Source organism: Lissotriton vulgaris, chromosome 2_1 (assembly GCF_964263255.1).
Source record: "Lissotriton vulgaris chromosome 2_1, aLisVul1.2, whole genome shotgun sequence".
NCBI classification, from domain to species: Eukaryota; Metazoa; Chordata; class Amphibia; order Caudata; family Salamandridae; genus Lissotriton; species Lissotriton vulgaris.
In genome coordinates, this window is record NC_141687.1 from 1,108,604,497 (window position 1) to 1,108,618,308 (window position 13,812).

Sequence of the window (13,812 nt, forward strand, 5' to 3'; positions counted from 1 at the left end):
AAATCGAAAACTGGGAATGCCAAGTGTTTACTTAGTAGCCCATTTGTGCTTAAACCAGGGGGTTCCCAAATATATGGACCATAGCACTCATGTTGGACACTACCGCAACCTTCAAGGCTGCCAGCCAAGGCTATAGGGTGGCAGAAATTGCCCATGTTATTGGTACTCAACTCAATGGTTCCTGTATCAAAGACCTTAGCAGGATGAACTGCTCAATGGACAGACCAGGATCTGAACATGTGACCTGTGGTTGCACTCACGCCCCTTTCAGTTCTGCCACTCCACCTGCCTGTGAACTTGTGTCCCAGGGCACACTTCAGGCACCCTAACCCATAATCAGACATGCCTGAACTAGGAACCCACATGTAAAAGGCCTGCCCCCCGGCTAACCACCAACCTTGCAGTCCGAATGTTCGCTGCCAACTCCCAATGAACTTCTCTTAACTGAAGCAACTGGTATCATGCCAACCATTTACTCAATTTAACCTTAACTATGACTGTATACTGTGCTATGGTAGTTGTCCAATTAATGCTCCATCCCCTCCATATCAGCACTGACAAAGCACCCCGCACTCTCTTGGGAATGGCACACCCACGCCCCAGCTGACAGAAGGTGCTTATTTGTTTGTAGCCCTCTACTGCTGCGTGTGCATTGCCCCCTCACAGGTAAGTCTTTGCCTCTTCAGTTACTGGCTGAAAAGTATTGTGACATTGCCAGCCCCAATCCCGGGCACATTAAAAAGGAAGCATTCTGCTACCCCTGTGAGCCACTGCTGGTGCTAATGAATGTACAAATAGAACCGGTAAACTAGATGCTGTACTATCGATTAGAGGGCCATTGCAGCACTTAATAAAGTCCATGGCTAACCTACTCACCGAATGGCAGACGCAAGAGAGGCTGTAAATGAACTGCCCGCTAAGATGATCGCTAGATAAGCCCAACACAGAGTGATCCTGAGAAATGAGGTAAGGACCACCACCACCATACCCCGCATGTGAATCGGTCCAGGTTTACCTTACCATGTGCAGTAGTGCAGCCCCAAATGGCTAGCATCTAACCTGTGAAGTGTTCTGTTTTGTGCTGCCCCCCCATGCTTCCACTGGGCCCTCTGCCTGATGTGAGTGACCTAAGTACATGGTCTCCCTGCCTGGCGGCCTGCCTGTGAGATAATACAACACATACCCCAAAAAGTACTGCCACCTGCCTTTGCTAGTCTTGCCTGGCATTCCTTCATTCCCAGGTATAGCAAGCGCAAAGGCTGTACATCTTTCAATTGACCAGACCCTGCATCAAACCCACAAGACAAGATGCCCCAAACTCTCCTGAAACAACAAATAAGTAGGATCTGACATAAATGAGATGATCCCCAGTTGCAGCTGCTGATGCTATTAGATGGAAATCCCCCCAGTCTCCACTTGAGCTTAAAGCTGCAGCCTACTGTGCACTATATAAGCAATGCCGTCCCTAACTTCATGACTCTTCAATGTGCAGCCCCGCTGCTGTCCACTCCCCGAGAAAGTCGTACACATCCCTTTGCTAATGTGTCCCATGGAGCAGACAAGTGGGAGGGCGCAGGGGGGGAACAATCTGTACTGATAACTGCCTTATCATGATAACGGAAATGAAACTGTTCTCATTACCTGGTAGACTTTAGAGTGTTAACCCAATATTTCCCCGGATTTGGGACAGCAGCCTGCTTGTGTATAACAGCTTCCCGCCCCGCGCTGCATGGTTCACCAGGTGGGGAATGTTATGCGTAACTACAACCTTGTAACATGCCCTCAATTCCAGAGCACACATCCTTGTGGAATTTAAATGAAGGGACCTCCGATAGCAAACCTGAGGGGGTACTCTGTGTTTGTATATTGTGGTGGACCTTTCCTGTGTCACTCCTCAACTTGCTTGTTTCCTGCGTATACCCTCCTGAAAGGTAACGTGGTACTGTAAAGCATGTGTATCCTGCTACCAACATAAGGGATTAACCCTCAGAAGAGTTTAGGCTCTGTGAACTATTAGGTGCTTAACCTATCCCTTCCCCTGGAACCAAAACGCTGATTCGGCTTTGGGAACTCAACTAAGCCCCACCATCATTGACCTACCCCTTGAGAGGTGTGGTAAATATTTCGGTAATTTACCTTTATCGGAATTTCTATAATATCAATAAGGTCAAGTATGAAGAGCAGAGTCCGTGGTGGTTCGAATAAATGGTCTTTATTCAGTAACTCGAGTTAAGGGAGAGCTCCGTCACCTGAGGAGGATCGGAAGAATCTCTAACTTTCATCAAAGAGGACATGGTATTTATACACAGAAAAGAGGAAGGAGCTTCCCTTGAGCAAAACTCGGATAGCTGTGTTTGCAACAATACAGAAGTCAGTAAAACTCGGATAGCTGTGTCACAATTTTACAGAAATCATAGTAGTGTTACTGTGTCAAAATCATACAAAAGTCATGACGGGAAGAAGCGTGACTGTGTCTTTAATCATGAGGAAGTCACGGCAGAAGCAGAGCATTGAGAAATAATCCTAGGCTGATTCCTTAGATAAGAGTGGGAGAGAGAGAGAGAAAAAGGAGAACTGGTCGTTGACAGGATGTCTGGTGTCGTGTCTTTCAGCAAACGGGGGCTCTTCTTCTCGGAATTGGTTGTCGTGGTTTAGCAGAACGGGGCCTATTTCCCGGAATCGGCCCGATTATAGGGAAATGGTTGCAAATGAGGGGTCTTGTTCTGGGAATCGGCTTAACCATAGGAATGTACAGTTTGAGTGAGGAAGTTGTTTCTCTGCATCGCCCTAACCATAAGAATGTACCTTTGAATTTTAGAGGAAGGAGAGTGCATGAGCAACTTTGTGTGCGCGTGATCGGGTTTACTCATGTTTCTCGTTTGCTTGTTTTCCGACATGGTGGGATCGGGGACGTGACTGAGAGGGTGTATGATGGGACATAAACTACGAAAAATAGTCTTTTTCCAAATTCCCTCCTTGTCCTATAATATACCCTTTAAAACTCTTCTTCTTATTAGTCTACTTCTATACTCATTAGGCCGTCCACTTGTTTCTGTAACATGATTCTTTCCTGTTCTTTATTTCTGGACTGGGGTTTGGGAATGCAGGTAGTGATACAGAAACTACAGAGAGCTGGGCCACACTGAATACAGAGGCAACAGGTGAAGAGAATGGCTAGAGCAAGACCTAGTATCGTAAGGATCTTCCACCCCCATGAGGACAGGAGGCCCCAGAGCCATCCCGTTAGGGACCAGGCTCCGGTGTCTGCGTCTAGCTTCTTTGAAAGTACATGAAGGCGGGAAATGGCAGCATATACTGAGGGAGGATTATCTGGAATGTATATACAGCAGCTGGATCCGATCAGTTCACATACGCCACCACGGTCCGCTAATATGATATCTAGGACCATACGGTTCTGTAACGTCATGAGTCTATCGGAAGCCATCTCAGCCGTGATGTTGTTTAACGCATCAGCGGTTTCGTTTATGGCTCCCTGAACTACACGAGTTAGTTGTCTTATGTGGCGGCTATTGATAATGGGCCCCCAGAAAGGGATGATTCCTTTGAAGAAATCGCCAGCCTCTTGATCCACTGTGTCTTCAGCATCCATGACCCCCCTTCGCCGTCTATTAAGAACTTTTGGAGGATCCCTTAGATGATAATCTGCTGGGGCGGTGTAGGTAGGGGAGAGGAGAAATGCAATGTAGCACTTCCCGGACCAGCCTTGAGGTAGCCAAGTACGTGCATGAGGTCCACAAATAAAATAAGTGTTGGGGGCGGTGGTCATTGTTGGGAAGTTTAAGTCAGGTAGGGTGTACGTCTTATTACACTCACTGTCTCTCATCTTCTGACCCTTGCCCTTACCTCTTACACAAAACAGGCCCTTATGAGGCACAGCCCATCCTCCCTGCTCTGTCTGTCTCTTCTGAACTGAGAATGTTTCTCTAAAGGAGGTAGTGTCATTAAAGAGGGAATAACTGGTGTTTTCACTATTATCTGCTCGTCCCCATGTTACAGTGAAATCTACCATCTTTTGAACAGCCCGCACAGTCTTTGTTTTTATCTCGTTCCAGGTACTAGTGTTCTTGGGCTTAGTTTCAGGGATGTTTCTAACAGAGGCAGAGAATATCATAGAGAGAGGATAGGTAGATCCAGCATAGCCGAAAGGGAGAGGGATAAAAGGCATACCTCCGTGTACGGAGTGTGGCATTAAGCCGCAGACCCAACAGTTGGTTTTGTTAATAACTAGTTGGTGTTGATGGAGTGTGGAGATGAATGTGTTATTGAAGAATTCTTTTCTCCTACTTTCGAGATGCGAGGGAAGATCTACGTGTGAATGCATAGCAGTGTTGTTCAAAAGCGTAGGGGAAGAAAGTGGGAAGGATAGATGAAGGAACCAACCTAGACAAGCCATGATGCAGAAAATAAGAATCATGATAGAAAGAAAAACGGGAACTTTGTTCTGTGATAGTTTTGCGCAGTGAGTCTTTGTCTTCATGATTTCGGCTGCTTAGTCTGAGTAAAGTATGCGCTAGTGACCGGACACTTCCCAGCAACCGCTTCACCAAGCGTCCGTCTTGGGCTTAATTAGCCACTGGTAAGTCGAGGTCAGGCACAATGTCTCAAGTCTGTTTTGGATAAGATGGCAGCCGCGATTTGTACTCTTCTTTGGGCAAAAATTCTGGAAGGGGTGAAATAAAGTCTGTCGTTTCAGTGTCTTTAAAGTCTGATGGTTTAGTGTCTCTGGTCTTGGGATCAGCAACAGTGTCCGAAGGAATTAATCCGTGGAAGGGCTTGCAGTGGCTCACATGGAGCCATCCTTTTCGTCCTTCGACTTTGACGGCGGTCCTCGTTGTGAGCAGCACCAGCTTGGGAGACGTCCCCCTTCTTTCCAGAGGGCTGGTTCGGTCAAAGTTTCTGATGAGCATCCATTGGCCAGGTTGAAGGGAGTGCTTGTCGGGCGTGGCCTTGTCTGGAAAGGCTGCAGCCACCTGTGAACAGCAAGAACGTAGTGCAGACATCAAAGAAGCCAAGTAATCTGTCAGTACATTTGCATCAATGTCAGTTAGCTTTTTAGGAGATGGGACACCCCAGATATTTGGAGGTCTCCCATATGTGATCTCATATGGTGACAGGCCCGTCCAAGAATGTGCCACCATTCGCATGTGGAAGAGGGCAACTGGAAGAGCTGTCACCCAGTCTATTTGCTTGTCAGCGCATATTTTGGCCAAATTGGTTTTTAATGTTTGGTTGTGCCGCTCCACCAGGCCTGCTGCTTGGAGATGTCTGACACAATGAAATTTCCAGGTGTAACCTAACAGTAGGGAAACTGCTTCCATTAACTTAGAGGAGAAGAGTTGTCAGAGTAGATGACTCTGGGCAACCCGTATCTTGGGAAAAATTCTCTAACCAATTGTTTAGCTGTCATTTGGGCACCATAGTCTGGAACAGGGTAAGCTTCAGTCCATCGGGTTAAGGTACAGACCACTACGAGGACATACATGTATCCTCGACATCTTTCCATCTGGATATAATCCATTTGGCGGACTTCAAAGGAGTGATCTGGAGGATGGAACCCTCCTTGTTCAACTGATACACTTTTCCCGGGATTGAACTGACAACAAATCATACCGGTTCGTACTTTTTGTTTGGCTGTTGCACGCAGATGCTTGTTTTGCCTTATCAAATTCACACTGTCTAACATTCCTTTTTCTCCTAGGTGGGCAGGGCCATGGGCAGTTTCTATCATTATGGGAACCATTATGTCAGGGAGAAACCATTTCGACTTGTCTTTTGTTACCCAACCTTGATCTGTGTGTGTACCTCCCTCTTCCTCCCATTTTCTCTTTTCGGTCTCTATGGCTTGGTTTTGGATGTCTACTATATCTATGGTGGGATCGATAACTGGACAGATAGTTTTAGTGATGTTTTCAGTGCTTAGTGTTCCTGTCTGAGCAGCATGTTTAGCTGTGGCATCCGCCAGAGCATTGCCTCTAGTGATAGAGTCTATGACTTTGGTATGTGCTTTGCATTTTAGTATAGCTACTTCTGTGGGTCTGTGTACTGCTTCTAGTAGCTGGAGGATAAGATCTCCATGTTGGATCTTTGTTCCATGAGAGGTTAGGAAACCTCTCTCCCTCCACAAAATGCCAAAATTGTGGACGACCCCGAATGCATACTGTGAATCGGTGTAGATGTTGACTCGTTTTCCTTTAGACCACTCACATGCTTGTGTGAGAGCTATTAGCTCTGCTTCTTGTGATGAATGTACGGATATCCTAGCTGCTAAGAGGACTGTGTTTTCTGTAGTGACAGCATAGGCTGCTGAAAGTTCGCCTGATTGGAGGCGCATACAGGAACCGTCTACAAACAGTGTGTGTTCTGGTGTACTCAGAGGGACATCTGTAAGATCAGACCGGGGTTTTGTGACTAGTTCGACTACTTCTAAGCAGTTGTGAATCTGATTGTCAACTGGAATAGTAGGCAGTAATGTAGCTGGGTTGAGGATATTGCATCTTTTGATGATGATGTGGGGTTGGAACAGAGTGACTTCGTAACCTGTGAGGTGGGCTATGGTCAAGTGTTGTGTCTGGGTCCTATTCAAGAGTAGTTCTACTGCATGTGGAACTTGTACTTCGAGAGAGTGTCCTAGTACTATGGAGTCACTTTGTCGTATAGCTAGAGCTGTGGCTGCGACAGATTTTAGACAGGCAGGCAAACCTTGTGCAACAGGGTCAAGAGTGCTAGAAAAATAAGCACAGGGACGATGTTTGTTGGCTTGTGTTTGTGTGAGCACTGACAAGGCTGTACCTTCCCGTTGTGTGACAAAGAGGACAAAAGGTTTGGCATAATTGGGTGTAGCTAGGACTGGTGCAGAACATTATTTATTATTATTATTATTTAAAATCTTATATAGCGCGCAGCTACCCTTGGGCATCATAGTGCTTGTTTAAGAGTTTCGAAAGCAAAAGTATGATCACATGTCCATGGCAATGCGGAAGAGGTTGTGGTCGTTAGCTGTATCAGGGGTTTGGCCAAGTATGCAAATTGAGGAATCCACTGTCTACAGTAGGATGTGAGGCCAATAAAGGCACGGACTTCTTGCTGTGTCTTAGGGACAGGAATGTTAAAAATGAGTTGCATTCTTTCAGGTGTGAGTGCCCTACCCTCCTTTGACAGTAGGTGTCCTAGGTAGGCCACCTGCTGTAAACACAATTGTAATTTCGAGGGTGACATCTTGTGGCCATGTTGTGCAAGGAACATTAGGACAATCAGTGATGCTTGCTCACATTCTGGTTCAGAGCTTGCGGTGATCAGTAGGTCATCGACATATTGTAACAATGTTGTATTTGAGGGCATAACAATGTCATCTAACTGTCTTTTAACTGCCTGACTGTAGATACTGGGACTTTCTGTGTACCCTTGAGGAGCTCTTGTGAAACAGAAGCTACGACCTTGTAGTGAGAATCCGAATAGGTACTGACTGTCTTGGTGAATGGGTACACTAAAGAAAGCGTTCTTCAGGTCGATTACAGTAAAATGTGTGGCTTCAGGATCTATAGCTGTTAGCAGAGTACTGATGTCAGAGACCACAGGGTATTGTGGTACCACACACTTGTTTAATTCACGTAGGTCGACCACTAGTCGGTAAACGGGTGGTGCACCGTCATCTGTTTTCCTTCTTACTGGTAAGACTGGTGAATTACATATGTTGGAAGGTACTTCTCTGACTACTCCTTTCTGTATTAAGTCATCGATAATATGGATGAGGGCTTGTTCTGCATCTGGAGGTAACTTGTATTGTCGGACACGAGGTAGGACAACACCTACTTTCAATGTGACCAGGTGTGTGGTGTGATGTCCATGAACCCTACGTCAGTTGGATCTGTCGCCCATAATGTAGCACTAAACTGGTGTAAACTAAGTACCCGGAGGGGTTTACTGGAACAAGATGTACCAGTCCCCCCAAAGGATACTCCTGGTTTCCTTATGTACACCAAGTATAGCATAGGTACCGTTTTATATTTGGATTTGTGGAAAGAGTACACTCAAGATTTAGAAATTGCAATTAGATGGCCAAAGAGTGGCACATGGGATTTGAATTGTATCATGGCAGTTGAAAAGAAATGTTGGGAAAAGAAAGCAAGACCCTTGATGTTAGAGAGTATTGAATTATGGCGAAAGGAAGCACATCAAAGGGAACAGAAAGAGCAAAGTAAAGTAGAGAAAGCAAATAGAATGTCAGAAGAAAGTAAGATGAGAAAGTTACGAGACCAGAATGCGGATATTAATTTTGAACAAATAAAGAGGGAGGCCTCGGCCTCCGTGACAGGAATGTATCCCATCCTTTCACAAATGACAGAGTCCGATGATAACCTTAGTACTCCCACAGCACCCCCATGTCCTAAGAATACTTCTGCTCCCAAAGACTTCATTACCACCTACTTAATGGAACCTCCTCCTGCTTATACCAATCAAATAACGGCTAGACGAATAGTCACCCAGACCGAAACCATCTCCGACACCTCAAGCAGGGATTCACCCATGTTAGAATGTGATTACGACCCGACCCCAGGGGAAGGTTCACAAGCAGATATCTTCCTTTGTCTACGAGAAGCCCTAGAAGGTATTCGAGAGGTACCGAATGTTGCAAATTGCCTAAACAAGATTTACGAAACTCTCAGAACAGGAGAAAATTTAGAAGCCCTACAGGAAGCTATCAAAAATAGACCCATAGCGCATAGAAAATGCCTCTCACGATTCATGATCACCTCTTTTATCAGAATGATAGCCAGTGCAGGAAAAATAATTCCTGATGATTTGTTACAACTAGATCAAGCAGTGGTTACAGGTAGTTTTAGTAAGATGAAAGAAATAGATCTCTTTATTCCACTCTTTACAACCAAGGTTTCTGACTTCCACCAAAAAGACACCCCTACTCAGGAAATAGAGAACGAGAGTACAGACAGGAAAGAAGAAAATGCTTTTCAAGGAGCAGTACGCTCCCATATCCCTCGTTCCCAGAATAGTAGACAAATAAGGATTAAAAATAAGAAATTGTCAGCTCCTACAGATAGGTTGTTCCAAAGAACACAAGACGCTCTAGATGATTGGATATACGACGAACCTCCACCCACTACCCAAGAAAAAGAACTAGCCCGATCAAGCACCCATTGGGTATCTCAATACTCTATATATGGCCCTGATATAGTTGCTCAAATGTTTTTATTGATCCCTCTAACATCCCAAAGGCTAGCAAGCATCTATATGGTTCAACACCTCATTACGATGTACGAAGATACTGGTTCCCCGCCCAAAAAGTTACATTCTCTCTTACGAGACTGCTCAGAAGGGAGGTGGGTGGCCAGGGGACAAGAATTCCTTAATATCTTCCTTGACCTACGACAGTGATATGTTCAATACTTTTCAGACAGTTATGACGCAAATGCCATCACTATGACCAAGGACAGTTCCCCCTCCGAGAAGTATATCCCGTTGTAGATTCTGGAGGAAAGCTACAAGAAACATTTGTCTGCACACCCCTGACAAAAATAGAAATACTAGAAATGAAGAAAATGGTCCCTTCTCACGAAAAAGATCCTTCGGGTTTTCATAGGTAACTCAAGGATATTCAAGTCAAGTCAAAAGGCTTTATTTCGATAAAAACTTATCATAAAAGCTTCATATTAAAAACACACAATTTCATTTTTAGAAAAGAAAAGAAGAAAATATAAAAATTTGATTACATTTACCTTTAGAATCTTAATTTTCAGATAAAAGAAGTACATCATAAATAGTTATTTAAAAAGAAAATTAAACATTTCCTTTAAGCCTTTTGCTTCTAATGCACCAGGCCCATGATATAAATTTCGAAAGGGCACAGACATACAGTGGGCGAGAGTCCGACATTAAAATACGTAGTGCCTCAATGTGATGCCTGGTTCCTAACAAACGGCAGAATTGCTTAATCCATCTTCTTCTTGGTTGAGCATACTCCTGGCATTCAAACAGAAAATGTGCCACTGACTCTTGTCTGGATATGCAAATTGGGCAAAATTCTGTGGTCTGTGCTGGGGCTTTCCACCGAGATGTAAAAGCGTGGAGTGGAAGAGTCCCAGTCCTAAATTTAAAATAAAGGGTCCTGTCAAATGGTCTCTCAATAATGTCTAAGTAAAGTTCCCGGATCGGCAAATCCTTATATTCCAAAAAGTCCTCTGTGAGTCTACCCAATGTACAGTTAGTGCTCCGTTGAGTCACAATCCAGTTCCAATACAAACTCTTGAGTGTTGCCTTTGGGGGGGAAGACCTATTTGCCCAGGCTTCACTCAGACCCAAGTTACACAGGAGGGCTTTCATATCTCTCAGCCATTTTATCCTGTGCCACCCCGGTAATGACATTACTTCAGAGAGCCCTTTAGCATATTTGACAAGCTCCGGGACTCGCCACAGCCGGGCCCATAAGAGTAAGGGCCAGAACTTTGCCAAATCTCCAATAGGGCGGCAGCCTAAATCAAGCATTAGTGGGATCATAGGAGAACCCTGGGGAAGTGACATGATGGCCCTACAGAACTTCCTCTCAGATCTTGACAATTCGCTAGTGTTACATGAGCCCCATAGCTCTGCCCCAAAAAGAGCAGAGCTAACTCCCCTTGCTGCATAGATTTCAATAACAGGGGCCATAGGTCTAATTGCAGAGGAGCGCTGCTCCTTCAGAAGAGCCCCTGTTACCCTCTTGTGGGCTAGCAGCATTTTATCTAAATGAGGAGCCCTCTGCATATTGTGCGACAAACGGATGCCTAGGTAATCAAATACATCCACCCTCCCCAAAGGTACAGCGTTCAACTTTGGGGGACGCACAGATTTTTTGGGGGGATTCATCACAAGGTATTTTGTTTTATCGGTATTGATTACCAGCGGTCAGGATGCAGTATCCTACAAACAAACTGGATCTCACATTTCTCGTAATGTTACGTATGCTGATTTGCTATAGCAAGTGTTCCATGTTGCCTTTTTGCAAAAGGTCATCAAAAAGCAGTGAAAGAGTAATTTGTCACATAACTTCACCTTCAGCTATGAGGTGCCGTACTGTGAAATCTGCTTGTTTGTTATTCCAAACTGCATAGCTACACGAGCAGGTACACTCCAACAACACAGCTCTCAAAACCCGTAGCAATCCCCCCCCCCCCACACACTCACTACTCTTGCTGGAGTGGCAGCGGCGGTGGAGTCGCAAATGAACAAGGGATTGATGAAAAAAGAGCCATTTTTAAAGGGACAAATTAGGCTCTAAAAGAACTTTAAGTATTCTTGAAGCTAAACATCAGGACTGATTGTATTTAATGTTTCTTTAACAAAACTATACACAAAGCGTTCATACTAAAGAAAGCAAGTTATTTTTTACAGCAAGAAAAGTGTGTTTATAATCTCAAAACACTAATAGTAATTTAAACCCTCACACTGTGAAGAAATAGTAGTTTCGCTTTTTGACGTGAATATATTTATAAACAAAAAATGCAGTTCCCATTGCATGGGTACAGGCAGGATTTAATTAAAATCGCTTCCTCTCAATCAGTCAATCAGGGACTTATAAAGCGCAACTACTCACCTGTGAGGGTCTCAAGGCACTGGTGGGAGAGGGGTAGGGCCCACGGTTCAGTCGAAGAGCCAAGTCTTAAGGTCCTTCCTGAATTGTGGCAGCGATGGTGATTGTCTGAGATGCAAAGACAAGGAGTTCCAGGTCTTAACAGCAAGGTAGGAGAAGGATCTTACTCCAGTCGTGGTCTTGTGTATTTGTGGGACAGTGGGCAGGGCTAGTCGGGCGGAGTGGAGATGTCGGGAGGAATCTAGAAGGAGAGGCAGCGGTTGAGGTGTATGTGTTGTGGAGGGCTTTGTGGAAATGCGCAAGAAGCTTGAAGGTGATACTCTTGCTGTTAGATAGCCAGTGAAGGTCTCTCAGGTGGGCAGTAAAGTGGTTGCAGTGTGGGATGTTCAGGATGAGACTGGCGGAGGCATTATGGATGGTCTGCAGTTTCTTTAGGAGTTTCTGGTTGGTGCTGCTGTAGAATGTGTTGCTGTAGTCAAGTCTGCTGCTGACAAGAGCATGACGGACTATTTTCCTGGACTCGGGGTGGATCCACTTGAAGATCTTACAAAGGAGGTGTAGCTTGTGGAAGCAGGCAGACATGACAATTTGATTTGGCAGTTCATTGAAAGCGAGGAGTCCGAGATGAAGCTGAGGTTTTGTGCGTGATCTGTGGGTGAAGGGGGGATTCTGAGTGCTGCGAGCCACCACGAGTTATCCCAGGTAGAGGTAGAGGAGCCCTCTTGTTTAAACTACACTTTAACTCAAAAATGGCCGTGAGGTGATGACGTTGCAATGTGCCATTTCACTACAAGTGTGTCGAGAGGAGGAGTTATAGATGGTGTGGGGGTTATATGTAGCAATGCTTAGCAATGCCTATGCAAGAGATCATTCTGAAAGTGGTGTGCATGATCTGTATTGGCTCTTTATGTGTGAAGGCGGTATGGATAACAGTGCCTATATAAACTCCAACTCTCAATCGTTCATGCTGTGATGCAGTATAACACAGATGCACAGCTAGATTGTATCAGGGCACAAAACAGCAAATTATTAATTGATGGTGTTATTTTATAAAACTCTGTTCAGTGGTGAGATGGCAGTAGGTATGGGCGGAAAATCCGTTTCGCTCGCGGATTTTGCGGATTTTCGGGAAATCCGCAATCCGCGAGATTCGCGAATCTCCCGCAAAGTCCGCAAATCCGCGAGCAGCGGATTTTGCTCGCACTGTTCGCGTGAGTTCGCGGCTTCCCAGTACAACTTCGCGCCCCGCGAATAAGTGCTAAATTGCAGAAATACGATCTTAGCAAAACTGAAACTACTTGCCAGGTTCAAAAGTTCAGGCTCATCATTAGTAGCCATTTCCTGTAGTGCTTCCTGAGGGGCCCCTCCAGAGTTCAGTTGCCAGTTGCAACTATTATGTGACCCTGCTCTGAACCTCAGAATAGTTACACATATGCCACAAAGGTCCTGAATTACAGCTAAGGGAGACAAGCAGGAGCCAGGCTGGAAGTTAAAATCCATTAATCAGCCCCTAATTCATTATTGTCAGTTGGGGCAGGGCAGGTGTTGTAACAAATTTTGCAACAATGAAAGCACTTAGCAAGTGCAAAAGATCACTAATCAGGGCGCACTAAGGAAGCAGGTGCCAGCTAAAAAAATATTCTGTGACACATTAATCAGCCCCAAATTAATTCAGGTCACTTGAGGCAGGGAAGGTGTGCTTTGCTTTGCCGAAAATAATGTACACTGGACAACCAGAGGGTGTGGTGATGAAACAGAGGGTGGCATGGGTGGGCCAGAGGGTGGCATGAGTAGTCAGAGAGTGGCAGTGGTGACAGAGAGTGGCAGTGATGAAGAAGAGTGTCCCAAACAGGCTGGACACGTAGAAACAACAAGTTCGCAAAACTTGCGACCCGACAGGTAAGTTCGCAAATTGCGAAATTGTAAAAACCCTCGCGAACTGGCAGAAACACGGGCGAACACAAAAAAAAAAAAATCCGCAAATTCGCGGGAATTCGCGGATTTTGCGGATTGCGAGTTCGCAAATCCGCAAAATTCGCGAACGCGAGATCCGCAAAATTCGCCCATGCTTAGATGGCAGTGGGTGGTGCCATCCAAGGAGGTTGATGAGGCAGCCTTCTAAATAGGGCAAAGCCCTTATCACCACAGGGATGTCGTAAAAAGTGACGTTCCTGTGGTGATGGGGGTGGTGAATATGCCACTGAGACTTC

General features: G+C 45.3%; 1 protein-coding gene across 1 annotated transcript; it reads right to left on the reverse strand.

The window, feature by feature from the left end:
• Window positions 1-3,013: 3,013 nt before the first annotated feature.
• Window positions 3,014-4,498, reverse strand: LOC147731681 (uncharacterized). Its single transcript, XM_086958788.1, has one exon. It carries the CDS (start codon window positions 4,496-4,498, stop codon window positions 3,014-3,016), a length of 1,485 nt encoding a protein of 494 aa, XP_086814914.1.
• Window positions 4,499-13,812: the final 9,314 nt, after the last annotated feature.